This window comes from Carassius gibelio, chromosome B20 (genome assembly GCF_023724105.1).
Source record: "Carassius gibelio isolate Cgi1373 ecotype wild population from Czech Republic chromosome B20, carGib1.2-hapl.c, whole genome shotgun sequence".
NCBI lineage: Eukaryota > Metazoa > Chordata > Actinopteri > Cypriniformes > Cyprinidae > Carassius > Carassius gibelio.
In genome coordinates, this window is record NC_068415.1 from 15,535,853 (window position 1) to 15,551,978 (window position 16,126).

General features: G+C 36.7%; 1 protein-coding gene across 5 annotated transcripts in view; it reads left to right on the plus strand.

Moving 5' to 3' along the window:
* Positions 1 to 16,126, plus strand: part of LOC127983691 (nesprin-2-like) — an 83,653-nt gene that overhangs the window by 46,245 nt on the left and 21,282 nt on the right. For 4 of the 5 annotated variants that reach the window (XM_052585911.1, XM_052585912.1, XM_052585914.1 and 1 more), the window contains 23 exons: positions 693 to 782; positions 962 to 1,048; positions 1,323 to 1,397; positions 1,509 to 1,988; positions 2,367 to 2,477; positions 2,856 to 3,059; positions 3,163 to 3,324; positions 3,501 to 3,626; positions 4,839 to 5,044; positions 5,145 to 5,268; positions 5,382 to 5,564; positions 5,683 to 5,814; positions 6,983 to 7,162; positions 7,253 to 7,408; positions 7,552 to 7,707; positions 9,382 to 9,552; positions 10,261 to 10,391; positions 10,623 to 10,827; positions 13,625 to 13,807; positions 13,936 to 14,049; positions 14,165 to 14,323; positions 14,667 to 14,810; positions 15,421 to 15,515. In XM_052585911.1, coding sequence (XP_052441871.1) covers positions 693 to 782; positions 962 to 1,048; positions 1,323 to 1,397; positions 1,509 to 1,988; positions 2,367 to 2,477; positions 2,856 to 3,059; positions 3,163 to 3,324; positions 3,501 to 3,626; positions 4,839 to 5,044; positions 5,145 to 5,268; positions 5,382 to 5,564; positions 5,683 to 5,814; positions 6,983 to 7,162; positions 7,253 to 7,408; positions 7,552 to 7,707; positions 9,382 to 9,552; positions 10,261 to 10,391; positions 10,623 to 10,827; positions 13,625 to 13,807; positions 13,936 to 14,049; positions 14,165 to 14,323; positions 14,667 to 14,810; positions 15,421 to 15,515 — 3,674 coding nt within the window. Of the gene's footprint in view, positions 1 to 692; positions 783 to 961; positions 1,049 to 1,322; positions 1,398 to 1,508; positions 1,989 to 2,366; positions 2,478 to 2,855; positions 3,060 to 3,162; positions 3,325 to 3,500; positions 3,627 to 4,838; positions 5,045 to 5,144; positions 5,269 to 5,381; positions 5,565 to 5,682; positions 5,815 to 6,982; positions 7,163 to 7,252; positions 7,409 to 7,551; positions 7,708 to 9,381; positions 9,553 to 10,260; positions 10,392 to 10,622; positions 10,828 to 13,624; positions 13,808 to 13,935; positions 14,050 to 14,164; positions 14,324 to 14,662; positions 14,811 to 15,420; positions 15,516 to 16,126 lie in introns of all 5 variants that reach the window. The other variant, XM_052585910.1, reaches the window with a different exon arrangement.

Consider the following 16,126-nt stretch of genomic DNA (forward strand, 5'->3'; position numbering starts at 1 on the left):
TAACTGAATTTATTTAATTACATATTTTCTAAGAAGATCTTATGTGATGTCACATTGCATGGCAATGCTTGAAATGGCAATATTAGATGATAGATAGCTTTTCCATGAATTATAGTTGTCATAATACAAGACAGCTATCGAGTTTAACAGTGCAGTCATCTCCTTAATTAACAAACAAATATCAAGCTTTGAATCAATCTCGATAAGTATAATGTCTTCAGCTGTTCTAACATGCATTTACAACATTTCCAGCATCAAATAAAGAGATTTGTAATGCAATTTTCAAATTAGTTTTGGTCTAGTTAAAAAAATATTAATTTCATGAAAGTGCAGTAAACTTGTAGCTTTTTTAGTGACCGTGAACATTGTGTGACCTCTCCTCTTCGCTTTCATGTCTGTGAGAATGAGAGGAGGAGAAAATCCCTGCATTTGAAGCCAACTCACAAAAGGGATGTGTGGGAACCTTGACTTTTCTGATTGTGCTTAAAAAATAAAGTGCTTTAAAACTTCAATGTGGTGCGGCAGTAAATCATTACAGGCACAGCTTTATTGGCGAAGGCAGTAGTATCTAGTTAAGACACTCTCTTGGCTTTTCTCATGGTCTCTATCGTGTGACCTTGTAACAGTGACTTTGGTTTGCCTGAGTTTTACAACTTGATGAAACTAAGTATTTTGCTGATTTTTCTTTTCAGGCCTCTATTGAACAACCAACTGAAATGATTCTCCCTGCAGACCAAACCACAGAATTCACAATATCAGATCTTTCCACTGGAGATATGAGGGTAAGTCCATTAACTCCATCAAAAATATACCTCAAAATCATGTCTACTCTAACTCAGAAGACATCTAAGATTAGGATCAGTACGTTTTTGGACTAAATAAGAGTAAATCAGCTCATTAGATGTGTCACTATAAAAACCTGCAGTTAAGAATAATATGTCGTTGCATAACCCTGCTGAAGGTCTCCATGGAAGGCCCTTACACTGAGGAGGAAGATGAAGACAATCAGTCTTCATCCTCAGGAACTCTCACATGCAGTCTTCCAGAGGTAAAACCTCCAATTTATCTCCCAAGCTTTGCCAAACCCTGAAAAGGGAACATTTCTGAATTCTTGTCTGAATTCTGGACCCCTTTGCTATTGCTGCTAATTTGCATGCGTTTCATTTTTGTATCTGAGGACAAAGGCAGCACTCAATGCAGAATGCCATATATAACTCCATTTCTTCTTCATTTTTCTTTAGGGATTCTATTCTTCTTATACACTGGACCATCATCTCTGATCATGTCACCATTTCTAATCATTTTTCCTTTTTCTGTACCAGGACCCAGATGAGACAATAGCGGAGGAAGATATGAAGTCAGACACTGCCTCTGCTGTAAGAGATTGTGACACTAAGGTAAAGACTGAGTTATTTGACTTTACTTCAAGTTGTGGTAATCAAGCACTTTAGGAAATTTGAACATTAATACACAGTTGCTAATGACTTACTGCTTGCTTTTGTCTTTAGGAATCATCTCCTGAAGAAGATGATTTTCCTGCAGTAATTCAAGACGCTGACACAGGAAGTTGTTTACTGGAGCCTTCGGACTTCTCTGAAATGCCTGGCATAGTCAGCGGCAGACCAGTTACTGAAGAGACAAGCTCCCCACCTGCACTAACATCCCAACATTTGAAAGAATTCAGCTGTCTGAAGCCTGACAGTGCAAATATAGATGAGGAAAAGCAAAATGAGTACACCAAAACCAAGTCAATTGAAGCAGTTCCAGCAAAGCTAGAAATATCCTCAGACACCACCTTGTTAAAAGCAAGCGATTCCAAAGAATTGACTGAAGAGTTTGAATCTGAAGATCAGAATGAAGGATCTGTGAACACTAAAACGGGTACAAGTGGTCAAGTGAAAACAAGGAGCCCAAAGCCACGTGACACAGAGGCAATAAATGTTGCTGATGGTGATCTGTCACAGTCTGAAGCAGGAGCTGAAGATCAGGTGAGTTTAGTCGAGCTTCTCACCTCATGTCAGGACGTCAGTTCTTTAGAGGTCAGTTTCAGCCCTGCAAACATGCTTACTGAAACCAGAAAAATAATATTATAGATATTACAAATATCTATACTGTCAATTTTGAGCAACAAAATGCATGCTTTCTGAATAAAAGCATTCATTTCCATAAAAAAATCCTAATGTCCTCAAGCTTTTGAATGGTAGTATAGTTATAATAACTAAGAAGGGACAAGATGTAAAGCAGTTTGGGCAGAATTTACTAAAAATACAAGGATATATTCATATCTAGAAAAAAATTAGAGAAGCAGCTTGCATAATGCATTTCACAGAGGCTGATTCTGCTTTTCTGCATCTTTTTATTTCCAGTCTACAAAGATGAGACGGCATGTGTTAGAGATTCCGGTGTCTGCGTTGAATGTCAGTGAATCACAGATGGAAGACTCAACTAAACTCCTCAAGGACCTTTCAAGCATCAAGGTATTACCAATTCACTTGCAAAGTCTACAGAATATAACCAAACTTTTAGGGGGAAATCCTAACCCCTCCTCCATATGTAAATGACATGAGTAACATCCTAAATGGAGTTAATCCACAGCATGAGTTTTTAAGAATTATTTATTATTTTCAAAATAAATGAATAAACATTGTTTTTAGCTTCTCTGGGTACCTTTTGTCACTATAATAAGCGACCATGCAACAACATTTTACTTTTATTTATTTATTTTTTTAATTATGTTTTAAAACTTTTCAAAGTGTATAAATATTTCTGCTAAAAAGGTAGACAGCAACAATTGCTAAGGTAGAACTGGTCAGTAACTTCAAGTTCTGATTTAATGTGAGTGTTTGCTCTGTAAGAGTCTTCTAGGCGGCTCATGGACTTTGGCACTTGAGCGGCGGAAGTCAACGGGACAGAATAATATTGAGCTCCAGAGATGTTCTATAGCTCTTCTGAAGGGTCTGCGGGGTCTCCTGCAGCTGGGCTCTGAGCGGCTGCAGCGCAGTCAGAATGCACAGCCACAAACCTGCAGTCAACTGCATAATCTGCTCACAGAACACAAGGTACACAGCTGAACAATTTAATAATTATATTATTATTAAAATATTAAAATGTATTTTGTCTGCTTAAAACACTCTTATAATGTTTGGAATTGACCGTTAACAGAAATACTTCCAAGATTTGGGTCAGGGCCTTGTACTGGTCAAGCTGCTATACCATAAGCTGCCAGAGGGGGCACTGCAGGGCCAAGCAGAGGTGGAGCAGTTCATATCAGATCTACAGGAACAAGCACAAACTCATGGTGTCCATATGCAGCACAGATTAGAGGTATAATGAAATGAACTTATTCAGATGAACTTATACAATGCATAAGAATTTCTCAATATCTGTCTGAATCTAATTTAGACCAAAACCAAGATTTTATAGGCATAAATGGCTGTATTAAATGTATTAAGAGAAATGAGCAACAGAAGCTCTCTCATCGCTCTGTATGTGTGTTGTAGGAGTGGTCTCGGTACGAGGAGGTCACTGAGAGACTGCGTGAGCAGTTGGATGAGATCGAGACAAACATGTCCAGTCTGGGTTCAGAGACAGAGGGAGACTTGCAGTGTCAGCTGCAGTCCTATGAGGTTTGTTTCCCACATCCCTGGGAACGCTAATGGCTGCCTTTCTTTGACCTCCTTTGATAGTCCATCCTTTGATAGCTTAAGCTGTGTTTTACATCCTGTGACTTTGCATGGGAATGACAGAAAGGAATTCCTTGTCTTGTTTCACAGTTTAAGTATCTAAAGATGACATGTCAAATTGAGCAATATTTCATAAGGGGTGTATATTTTAGTGAAAAGAAGACAATTGCAGATTAGGAAACTTACTTTTTTCAGTACACTGCTGCCCCAGGTTGCGTTGTAAGGAATTAGAAAAAAAAAAAAACTAACCTAATTTCTTGTCCGAATTATTAAATCACATACCTGTAGAAGTTGTGGGATTTTATAGCATTTTTTTTTTTTTGTGCTGAGAACATTATTACCTTAGCGTTAGAGGACTCGTGTTGATTTTAGTTATTTGGGTTGGAAACCAACTAAGTAGCAAAGGTAATAAGTGTCTGAGACATGTAGGAGTGTGAGGGGGGCAGAAGGTCTTCTCTCTTTTTTTGTTGTATGTTGCATGAGAATCTTTTTTGGTCCAGCACATGATGTTCTTTATTAAATTACTTAGAGCAATAGTTGCCATATCTGTGGAACTTCATGTTCTGCAGCCTGCATTGGCCGCTCTTTTATTATTATTTTTCCCCTTCACTGTTACGAAAGCTAATTTCTCCGCTACACTGACTTGCACAGAACAGTCAGTAGCCTACGGTTGGGTGCGTTCATATTATTTTTCTCTTTATGTCTACCAAAGCTCATTACTCAGGCGAATTGATATAGGAGGAACAGCAAACTACCCTTTTTGTGTCTGTAATAGATGTACATCCAACTCACTCCCATCCTCACAAGCCACTCCATCTGAGCAAGCAGTTGAATCTGAGAGAGATGAGGAGGTGGGCTGATGAGAGGAGTTAAAAGTTTGCTGTTTCTGACTGCAGTACTTCAGCTGACCACATTCATACACTTATCTGTGAACCACTTAACCACAAGTTTTGAATAACTGAGCCAATAATAACATTCATATATAACATTGCAATGTGATTCATATATTATATTATATTATATTATATTATATTATATTATATTATATTATATTATATTATAGTATAGTATAGTATAGTATATTATGGCATTTGAAATGCTTGAAACTACCAAGTGTTAAAAAAAAATTTCTTTTCCACTTTCTCTCATTATCAGAGATTGCACAAGATCCTGGAAGACACAAGGTCTCGGGTGTGGGAGGTCCAAGACCGAGCCAGGATCCTACAGAAAAAGGGTTGTTACCCTGAGCGGCCTGGCCAGACTGTCCCAAAATCACAACTGTTGTTATGCTGGATGGAGCTTCGTAATCAAATACAGCAGAAGATACAGTCTACACAGAAGATCAGAAAGATTTATGACAGGTGTGAGAAAAAACAGCAACCAAAGGATCATTGTTAATGCAATTTTGTTGGAGGTAAGGTATAAAGAAATAAATGTGCTCTTGTGTGTTTGGATGTGTAGGTTCCAGCGTGACTCAACAGAATTAGAAGAATGGATGCGTCATGCTCAAGAACAGGTTCAGAAGTGGAACGGTTTCTCTGATTCTGGTTTCTTAGACTCCAGAACAGTCTGTACCCAGCTCATGGTGATTATGATTAGATTAATATTTTATTTTTATTTTATTGTAACATGACCATACAGTATATGTCAGACCTAAAATGTTGAAATGGGAATGTGGTATGGCTTTTTGTGTTGCAGGAGTTTTTCAAGGAGCTGGAGGGCCGTTCAGCACAGAAAGCTTCTGCAGAACGTTCAGGTGCACAGATACTGCAGCTGACTGACAGTGAAGCTCCAGGTCTGCTCAGACGACTGGCTCAACTTGAGCAGGAATGGATGAATTTGAGTAACGTCCTGCCCGCTCTTTGCCAAACGCAGCAACAAGTATGACTAATGTTTCTTTCTGTTTTTCTCTCCCTCTGTCTTCTCCCTCATCCATCTGAAGAAAAGCTCTAGTAAACAGATGTTGTTTAAATCAAGCATCCTCTTGCCCTCCTTCTAGCTGTTGACAAACCAGTCTCACAGTCAGATCTTGGACAGCTTGACCTCCTGGCTTGAAAATGTAGAGGGACGACTGAAAGATGAAAGCTCTCTGAGCTCCTCTGAGCTGTCTAGACATCTACAGGCTTTGAAGGTAGTACACCTGCTGTACACTTAATTCTTTTAAATTAAATGTGTTTTGTTCGCCGTTTTGTTCTTATGTTCACCAAGGCTGCATTTATTTAATCAAAAATACATAAAAAATCATAATATATTAATATTAATTACTACTATATTATATAATTCTATATTACTATTAATAATTAAAAATAACTGTTTTCAATTTAAAATATATTTAAAATGCTCTTTATTCCTGTGAAGGCAGAGGTGAATTTTCAGCATCATTACTCCAGACTTTAGTGTCACATGATCCTAATATGTGAACCTGGACCACAGATGTCGCACAGGTGTACAGTATTTGTAGCAATAGCCAAAAATACATTGTATGGGTCAAAATGACACATTTTTCTTTTATTCCAAAAAGCATTAGGATATTACCATATTTCCGCACTATAAGGCGCACCAGATTATAAGGCGCACCTTCAGTGAATGGCCTATTTTAGAACTGTTTTCATATATAGGGCGCACTGGATTATAAGGCGCATAGAATAAAAGATACTGCAGTCAAACGTTTGACTGGGTTTGAGTTATGCATCCACTAGATGAAGCTTTGCTAAAGGGAATGTCAACATTTTGACAGATCCATATATAAGGCGATCCGGATTATAAGGCGCACTGTAGTTTTTTTTAGAAAATTAAAGGCTTTTAAGTGTGCCTTATAGTGCGGAAAATGCGTAGTAAAGATCAAGTTCCATGAAGATATTTTGTAAATTTTCTATATCAATTTAATATATCAAATGTATATATTAAAAATGTAAAATGTAATTTTTGATTAGTAAAATGCATTGCTAAAAACTTTATTTGGACAACTTTAAAGGTGATTTTCTCAGTGTTTTGGTTTTGTTGCATGATGATAAAAAACATGCTGATTTTGGAGTGCAAGAATCATTTCTTATTGTTATCAGTGCTGAAAACATTGTATTGCCTATTATTTGTGTGTAAACTTTGATTCGTTTTTATGGATCTTTTGATTAATGGGAAGTTCAAAAGAATCTTTTGTAACATTAGAAATGTCTTTACTTTCACTTTTGACCAATTGAACTTGTCTATGCTGAATGAAAGTATTAATCTCTTAAAAAAAAAAAAAAAAAATCTTAGAAAACATTAACGTCATATTCCACACTTGTATTTTTATATATTAGGATCTTAAGGCTGAAATAACCAGTCATCAGCCATACTTTGACTTTCTGAACTATCAGTCTGTGGAGGGGGCGGGATCAGTGAATGGACCCACCAATCGTAATGAGCGCATCCTGTTTGCTGAGCAGCTGGGAGCTCTCAATAAGAGTTGGCTTATTCTAAAGGCCAAAATTGACAGCAAGGTGAGTGCAGAAGTACAGCATAGTTGTAGTAACCTGTATAACCTGCCAAAGCCACTGTATTTGAAATGTGACGAGTTCTTCTGTCTCTAGATACATGATGTTGAGGACCAGTGGCAGACCTGCACCGACAGAGAAAAGCGTTTGCGCTGTATGCACAGCTGGATCTCTCAACGTATTGAATGGGTGAAAAACAGCTGGCGACCAGAGAGCTGCTCGCAGATTGAGCAAGCATTAAAGGAGTGTGAAGTGAGTCTCATGTCTCACAACTAGCTTGAAGATTTTATATTGCAGCTGTTATTTGTGGCTGCGACAGTGAGTCAAAGGAGTGCTTTTGAAAAGGCTACCAGAAATATATACTGATGCCAGAAAACTTGGACATTGCTTTGCAGGAGACAGAGAACAGGCTACAGGTGAAGTCCTCTGAGCTGAAGGCTTTGGGAGCTCTAAACCTGTTCGGGCAACAGGATGGTGAACATCCCGGAGATCAAGCGTTCTCCAAGCAGGTGAATTCAGCCATCCAGGACTGCCAAGCTTTGAGTCAACAGGTAAGTTCTTAAACCCTGTGCCATCAGTAAGTTAGTGCACATTTACCACATTTACTACTTTTAAAAAATTTGGGCTAAGTAAGATTTTCTTTTAAAGAAAATAATGCTTTCATTCAGCAAGGATGAATAAATTGATCAATGTGTCATAATTTCCGCAACAGTATTAAGAGGCAGATTTGTTACAACATTAATAATTAATGAAACTTGAGCATAAGAATGATTTCTAAAGGATCATGTTGACACTTAAGACTGGATTTCCATCACAGGGATAAATTACATGTTAAAATATATTTTAAAAAATTTATTGATCATGAAATATTCATTTATGAAATATTTTTGATCAGCCTAAAGCCTGGCTCACACTACAGGATTCTTAGCCCGATTAAGCCCCGATTTCCCCCTCCCGAGAATCGGAACAAACATCTTGTCAATCCCCTCGATCTGTCCCGATGTTCGATGCAGATTATTTGGTAGTGTAAGGCGTTCACCAATCCAATCTTGCACCTCCCGATCTGCTCACACACAAACCGGGGCAGCCCTGATTATCATCAAACATGTTTGATATTAAGGATTTAAATTGGGATGATAATGGCTATATGATTATGTCAGTACTTTCACAGCCAATGCGCAAAACTGCAAAACAGCTGATGTACGGCTTTGTTGTATAGTGGAGATAGAGGAAACAGTTTTTTGATATTTTGTAGTAAGACGACTATTTCTATAATGTGTCAAAAGCGCATCACAGCCGTAAGGAGAAAGAGAAGTTTTGAATGCACCGGGTGAGTGCAGAACGCTAATGCACGCAAAAAAAAAAAATCTGTGACTATCTGCTGCGTGAGGCGCTCCCTCTGACATGATAATGTTAACTAGCCTATATCTTGCAGTGTGTGATGTGCCACGATATTCAAATCTTGTGTGAGCATGTTTAATATTTGAGGGAAGATAATCTGCAAAGATTCTCCTTATGTGTGTGCTGCAACCAGATTTCAAAATCGGTTATGATTTCAAAACTCCTGTAGTCTGAGCCAGGCTTTAGTGACCATAAGAAACTTCTTTCAAAATCTTTACAAAACTTACCAACCCTAAATGTTTTAACGTAGTGAACATACTGCAGCGTTAAAAGCACTATAAAAACACAGTGCTTGTGTAAGTGGTCATGATATGTATTTAAAGGGGTTATCTGATGCCCATTTTCCACAAGTTGAAAAGTTTATAACATTTTCTCAATCGTAGTGTAAAAAAAAAACCTTGAATGGCTTGATATGAGAAAGAGGAAATTATTTAACAAGATAAAAAAAAACATGGGTGGATCTTTATATATTTATTGGATATTTATAGAGTGGTTGTTTACACACACTGCCAACACGTATTTCAGTTTAAACAACTTGTAAAAGTGCATGTCGCATCCAATGACCCCTTTAATATTGATTTATATTAATAATTAATAATATTCCATCAAAACATATTATCAGAATTATATATATTTTACAATATTTTATCAACAACACCGATCAATTGATGTTACATCTCTTATATTTTGGGTATTTTGGTTCGGTGGATGTGGAGATATAACATTAGAAAGTGTGTCAGATGTTTCAGTCAGAGTTCATTCATCATTTTTGATTAAGTGAAGAAATGTTATTCCTAGCAGTGTCTTTTTTTTTTTTTTTTTAGATAAATGCTCTCAAGTCAGATTTAGAGTCAATCAAAGATGAATGGGCTCACTTTGAATCTAAAATGAGTGCAGCAGAACTGCAAACAACCGGGGTGGTCTACAAGCTGGAGCTCTGCAGAGTTTCTGTGTTCTCATCTGAGCAGAGCCGGACTCATGTGGAGCACCTGCAAGTGAGTAAACAAAAAAAATCGAAAACGAAAAAATTTATTAAATTATTCCACTGGAAAAAAAGATTGGAAATGTTGAACTTTTTTTATTTTAAGGTTGTTAATGGTCAGTGTATCTTTTGGTCTTTTGATTTTGATTTTTTTTATATATATTTAAAGAAGAAAATTTTTCTTATTTTGCAAAAATCGAAAACAAGAATTCCACTTAATTTTTAATTTTTCGTTCAGGGGTCAAAAATAAATAAACAGCTTGAATATTCAAATTCTATACGTGGTTGGGAATTAAACACCCCTTTCTGCTGATTGGTCAGCCAAAGATCACACCTTGCCATCATCAGTTCTTCTGCATTTCCATGCAGCAGAATAATAGTCCTCTGCAACTGCAGTTTGTAGGGATTCTTAACCCGTTTTATTGCAAATACATTTAATCTTTTTCTCATCAAACAACCAGACTAATGAATGACTCGACACAACCCATACCTTGGCCGTAATAAACAAAAAAGGAGCCGTTTTCTCATTTTGTACTTTCAGTATTAAATAAAAAAATCAAATGACAAAAAAAATATACACTAAATATTAACATTATGAACTGTTAAATGTTTAAACACCTATTGTATTCTCCCAACATGAGAATTCACGTAATATAATTATTCAACATTAGCATTACTGTTAGTGATTTATTGGGTATTATAGTATTATGCTTCTTAACAGGAGCTTGAAAGGGAGCTGAACCAATCAGAAACCTGGACCCAGTTAACTGAGGTGTTCTCTAACTTGAAAGACAAACTCAGCCCTTATGCATCTAAACGTTTGTCTGATCGTCTCGAGAAGGAGAGAACTCGGTAAGTAATTTTACTTTTCACATCCTTCACCTACTTTAACTCTTTATAAATTAGCTAATGAATCTGTTTAGTTGAGTCAATAATTTATTAAAGATGAATAATGCAAACAAACTGATTCACTAAAATGAATCAGAATCAGACTTTGCAATGCAAACAGAGAACAGAACATGTTTGATTTTTAAGCTTTGTTTGTGTGGACCTGTGTGGGTATCAATGTTGTTTTCTTTTCAGACATCAAGCAGTGATTGGAGATGTGCATGCAGATTTACTAAAAGCCCAGAATGCATTGCGGTTTTGGCTGGAATACGAGCGACTCACAGGAGAGTGCTGTGTTCATCTAAATCAACACTGGGAGAGGCTTGGAGAGCTTATGAGTTCTTCAGACAGAGAAGAAAACACTGTAGAGCTGCTCAACAGCAGGATGCAGGCCATCAATGTGAGTAATTATTTGTATCTAGGCCCCTTTAACACCCAGCGTTAGAATGTGTTTCCTATCCAGATAGTATCTGTGTATTCTATAGCTGGAGTGAATTTACTTATTCATTCCATCCACATCTCCAGTGTTATCAGACAGAGGTTTGATCACACCCTAGAAATGGAAAATGGCAATTGCATGTTACTTGAAATATTGTTAATTAAATGAGATGCTAATTTTAGATTTAACTCTAATGTGATTATTGGCCTCAAGTACCTAAAAATGACTGAAAATGCATGCCGATGCCAGAGCTGAGCTCAATCAGTCCACATACAATAGATCAGAAGTACAGAACACTATCGAGTACATAAGTAAAAGGTTAGTGGTCAACAAAAGGGATTACAACAACAACCCTTAAGCATACTAAACAGTTCATAGTGATAATGATTAACAGAAATATTTTTGTTAAACTGCTTGTTTGTTAATATGAGGTGCTGGCTTTGCATTTTCTTTACAAATTACAAACAAATTATACTGAGTAACAATGCACAGTGAAAAACCAGACCTAAATAGCAGCCCGTTTCAGCATGTACTTGTTAAGTGCTAAAGTGTTCTAGTCCTACAGATGGGTCTGCAGTACTTCAGCCCAGTTGTGCTTTTGAAAAGAAGGAACATTGAGATCTGAGCTGGAGCTTTTCTCTGTGTGCTAAAAATACCAAATCAGACCTGTGCTACTCTTACCAAAAAATGTTCAACACAAAAGAACATAGAATCATAAATACGTTCTTATTCAATTTGTTTAAATTGGCATTTTTTTGTCTTAAAATACATACACACAGTTCCGTAAACCAAGATGCTTATAATTGTTGTTTAAACTTAAACACAAACAATATATATATAACGGATTTTAATAATCAATAGATATTTCATGACAATTTTATTTATTATGTCTGAATATTGTCTATAAAATTATATTTTGGAATAATTTTGTCTATAAAATGAAAAAAGCAAAAAGTAATTTTTATTTAATTACTGTTTTTATTATTTAATTAATATTTTTTTAGATGCTGTCATATTTACACTGGTAAAGCTGAATGTTTAGCATCATTTCTTCAGTCTTCAGTGTCACATGATCCTTCAGAAATCATTCTGATATGCTGATTTGCTGCTCAAAAAACAATTCTTGGTATTATCAGTAGGGATGCACCGAAATGAAAATTCTTGGCCGAAACCGAAAACCGAAAAAGAGAAAACCAAGGCCGAAAACCGAAACCGAAACACCGAAATAAATTATGCCAATTATTAGTACCATTGCATTTATTGCTATGACAGTGTACTAACTTTACTAAAATTAAGACATTGCAATTGCATAAATTAATATTAAAGTTTCAAAGATAATTACAATTACATAACTTATTTAAAAAAAAAAAAAAAAAAAAAATTAATTACAAATGATGCAAATATTTATTAAGCACATTGCAACAATGCACAGTATAAAATAAAATTCAAACAAAAAATTTATCCCACTCATGTGTATATTTAATAATAATGTACAGGCCTACTGGCCTGCAGAAAGGTTTTAAAATGAACAGTTCTCTCATAAAAACAAAGTGCATTTGAAATGTTTCTATGTAGGACTAGAAAGTGCATTACTTCTCCAGTTGGCAAGACTGTTATCACTTCTGGGGATGGGGACTTCAGACAGTTAACCATCTAGCTGTTGAGCAGTTGAGCTTGTCATCTGCCTGACATTTGAGACATATTTGAGAGAGTGTATTTAAATAGGGCCAGGGCATAAATAAACATTTTTATCAAATTAAAGCAGAAATCTAGCAGAAAATCTAGCATAAATATGGCTACAATCTGATATTATGTATGTATATATGTTTGTGTGTGTGTGTGTGTGTGTAGTAGCCTAAGAATAAAATAGCCAACGTATTATTATTATTTGAGGCACTTTCTTGCAGAATTCCACTGAACATATCAGACAACGATGGTGCATGCCCCTCATCTGGTGCAGAGATCAGTCTTTTTTTCTGCGCTCTGATCTGTCTCCTGCGCTTGGCGCTTCTCCGTCTCCACGCGGGTTTTCCGCATCCAGCGCGGCCTGGATCATTTCTCGTGCGCGCTGCCTTATTTCCGCATACAAGTAATGGTCATTATAACGCGGATCAAGCACATTCGCGATAAAGTGCAGAGGATCCGACAAGATCTCAGTGAGACGTGTGCTAACAGACTCTATAAGACTGTACTTTTCTTTGTTTTTACTTCGTGGTCCATCTTAATCTCTTTGTTAGGAGACGCTTTAGTGCTGCGAATAAAGGAATACGAACAGAGAGAATGTTCACACTGGTGTTAAGTGAATGTCGCGTGGAGCTCGTGGTCTGCGCTTTGCAGGTGCACGTGCAGGTCGCGGTTTCTGTTTGCGTCATAACATTTCGGCAGTGTTGTTTCGGTGATAAAAGTCTATCGGCCAAAAACCGAAAAGGCCATTTTCGGCCGAAAATTTTCGGTGGCCGAAATTTCGGTGCATCCCTAATTATCAGTATTTCAAATTATTATACTGCTGAATATCTTTCCAGATTTTTTTATGAAAAGAACAGCATTTAATTGAAATAGAAATCTTTTGTTATATTATAAGTGTCTTTACCATCACTTTAATCAATTTAATGCATCCCTGCTGAAAAAAAAACAAACAAACAAAAAATTTTTTGAACTAGTACAAGTCATTTAAAAAAAGATTTAATATCAAGATAAGTTATGTAATTTCCTTTGTGGCTCTTCTAACCCAATGTCTTAAAAACAATGTCTTTCACAGGCTCTGGAGAAAGACATACCTGCCTTGCAAAGCAGTGTGGGAGAAGTCCTGAAGGCCTCAAAGCTTCTCACTGGACATGTGAAACCCCAGTCAGCCTCTCTAATCAAATCAGAAACCAGGCTGCTGTCACGTGACCATGAGCATCTTTGCAAGGCACTTTCTGACATTGGGGCACAAGTTCAGGTAAGGTCGACAAGTTGATATCTTTAAAAGACTAAATACAACATTAAAGTAATTTGATTAATCTGCCGACGGATGACAAACGTTTCTACAATGTCCTACACGAGTGTTGTGCTGTTCTTGATCCACAGGAGGAGCTGGAGGAGCACCGCCGTTTCAGCACTGAGTTGAAGTCAATGGAGCAAAAACGTAAAAACTTTGAAAGCATTATGAGCTCCCCCACTGCAAGCATCGAAAGACTAAAGGTGAATCTGTGGTGCTTCTTTAGGTTGTTTTTGCCCTTCTCTTTGTGTTATAGAGCAAACTAAAAGGTTACAGTTTGAGTTTATGTAAATCTTTGTGTTTTTGTCTGTCTCTAAGATGGTTCTGTTAGATCTGAGTGGGCTGAACCCTAGCCTTGCTGCTCTGAATCAGACAAGTTTCGGACTCTTCTTAAGCTCTGAAGAGGAGGAGAGGTTACAGACCCTCAACACACAATGGGTTCAGGTCTCCTCTCAAGTCTCAGACCGACACAGGCGAGTCAAACTTCACTAAATTGAAGCTGTTCCATCCTCAAACATTTTGATTTAGGCCTGAAATACACTTGATTCCATATTCCTTACTTAAATCTTAGTAAAAGGGATAGTTTACATACACATTAGATTTTTGCTATTTTGTTATTCAATCACTCTCAGATTTTTTCAAAACCTTTTAAAACGCTCCTCTTGTGTTCCATTTGGGGAAAAAAGGGTTTGGAACAACATGAGGGTGAATTTTCATTTTTGTATGAGCTATTACTTGAACAAACTTTTTACACCCCTAAAATGAGCTGTAACTAAATTGTGTCTGGTGAATGCCAATGCACATCTCTGTCTGTAGGAAGATGTATGGAGAGCTGCTGCATGCTCAGAACTTCCAGCAGAAGTGCCAGAGCTGGATGGAGCTCCTGGACACGATCGAGGCTGGGACATCCAATCAGATGTCTGGAAACGGTGCTGCTGTTAGAGAGCAGCTAGTTGCACACCAGGTAGAGCGTTATAAAATTAGAAGAAAATTATATATATATTATATGATATTATGGATGTGTCAAAGACAAAAATTTGCTAGTTAATGCTAGCTATGATCCATATAAACTACAATATTGACTTGATCATTTCATGGTTTTAATACTGTTAATACTACATAAGTTACAAATTCTATTAAGCTTTGCGGTTGATGTTGTTTTTTTTTTATTTTATTTTTTACATTTGGAGTGTTTTATTCTCACCGAGGCTGATTTATTTGAGCAAAAATACAGTAAAATCTGTAATACTCTGAAATAATATTAAATAATATTTAAAGTTGAAATGAATTTTCAGCAGCTAGTACTTCAGTCAGATAAACATTTATGATTATATCAGTGCTAACAACTGCTTAATCTTTTTGTGATAATGGTGTTTCAAGATTCTTCATGAATAGAAATATATAGAAATTGCATTATTTGAAATATAAATCTTTTGTAACATTATCAATGTTCCCTAACTCTTTTCAGTAAAATAAGAGCAACAGGAACTTTTGGTTTTAGAGTATTGTGTAATTTGTTTTTGAAATGGTCGAACAGAGCTCATTTATTCATATATTAGTAATAAATCTTCCAGAGGTTGAAAGTGGAGGTCCTCATCAGCCAGCAGCTTCAGGATGCCATGATCAGTGAGGCTTCACGCTTCCTGGAGAGCAGTCAGAATGAGGACAGGTGAGCTTTATAACACTAGACTCAATAACTTATCTCCTAATACTCAGTAACCTCTGAATTTTCTTACTAACCTCCAGTGTGGGGCTCTGCCATGGATAAGAAATCAAAGAATGTGGTGTAATAATTTGTTCGGAACAGGATGTCTCCCGATGAGTAATTAAAACCAAGGTTTTCCAACTGTTTTTTATTTTTTTTCGTGGGCTCCAGATGAGGCCATAACTCTTGGAGTTATTTGGTGTGGAAGAGCTCTTTTGAGCTCAGCGCTGGAACAAGCCGGCTAACTCTCAGGAAATGAAACTTCATGTGCTACCAGCATGAAATCATTTTTTCTTTTCAGCCAATAATTGCTGCTTCAGGTGGATCTCCTGCATGGTTTCATTCGAGATGTTTTTTGGACCTCTTTTTGTAGCTTTTTTTTCTCATTGGCAGGAACAAATGTCTTATAGAGAGCTATATAAAATGTGGTCGTGTTATTTTTCAGATGACTGTCAAAGCTAATGGCCAGTGGAATTGCAGTTTGTTTTATGATTTTAACATCTCTATTATGTGTTGCTCATCAGTTGTGACATGGTCTCTTTTCAAAATAAATAAATCTGTAATGCCACTATTTT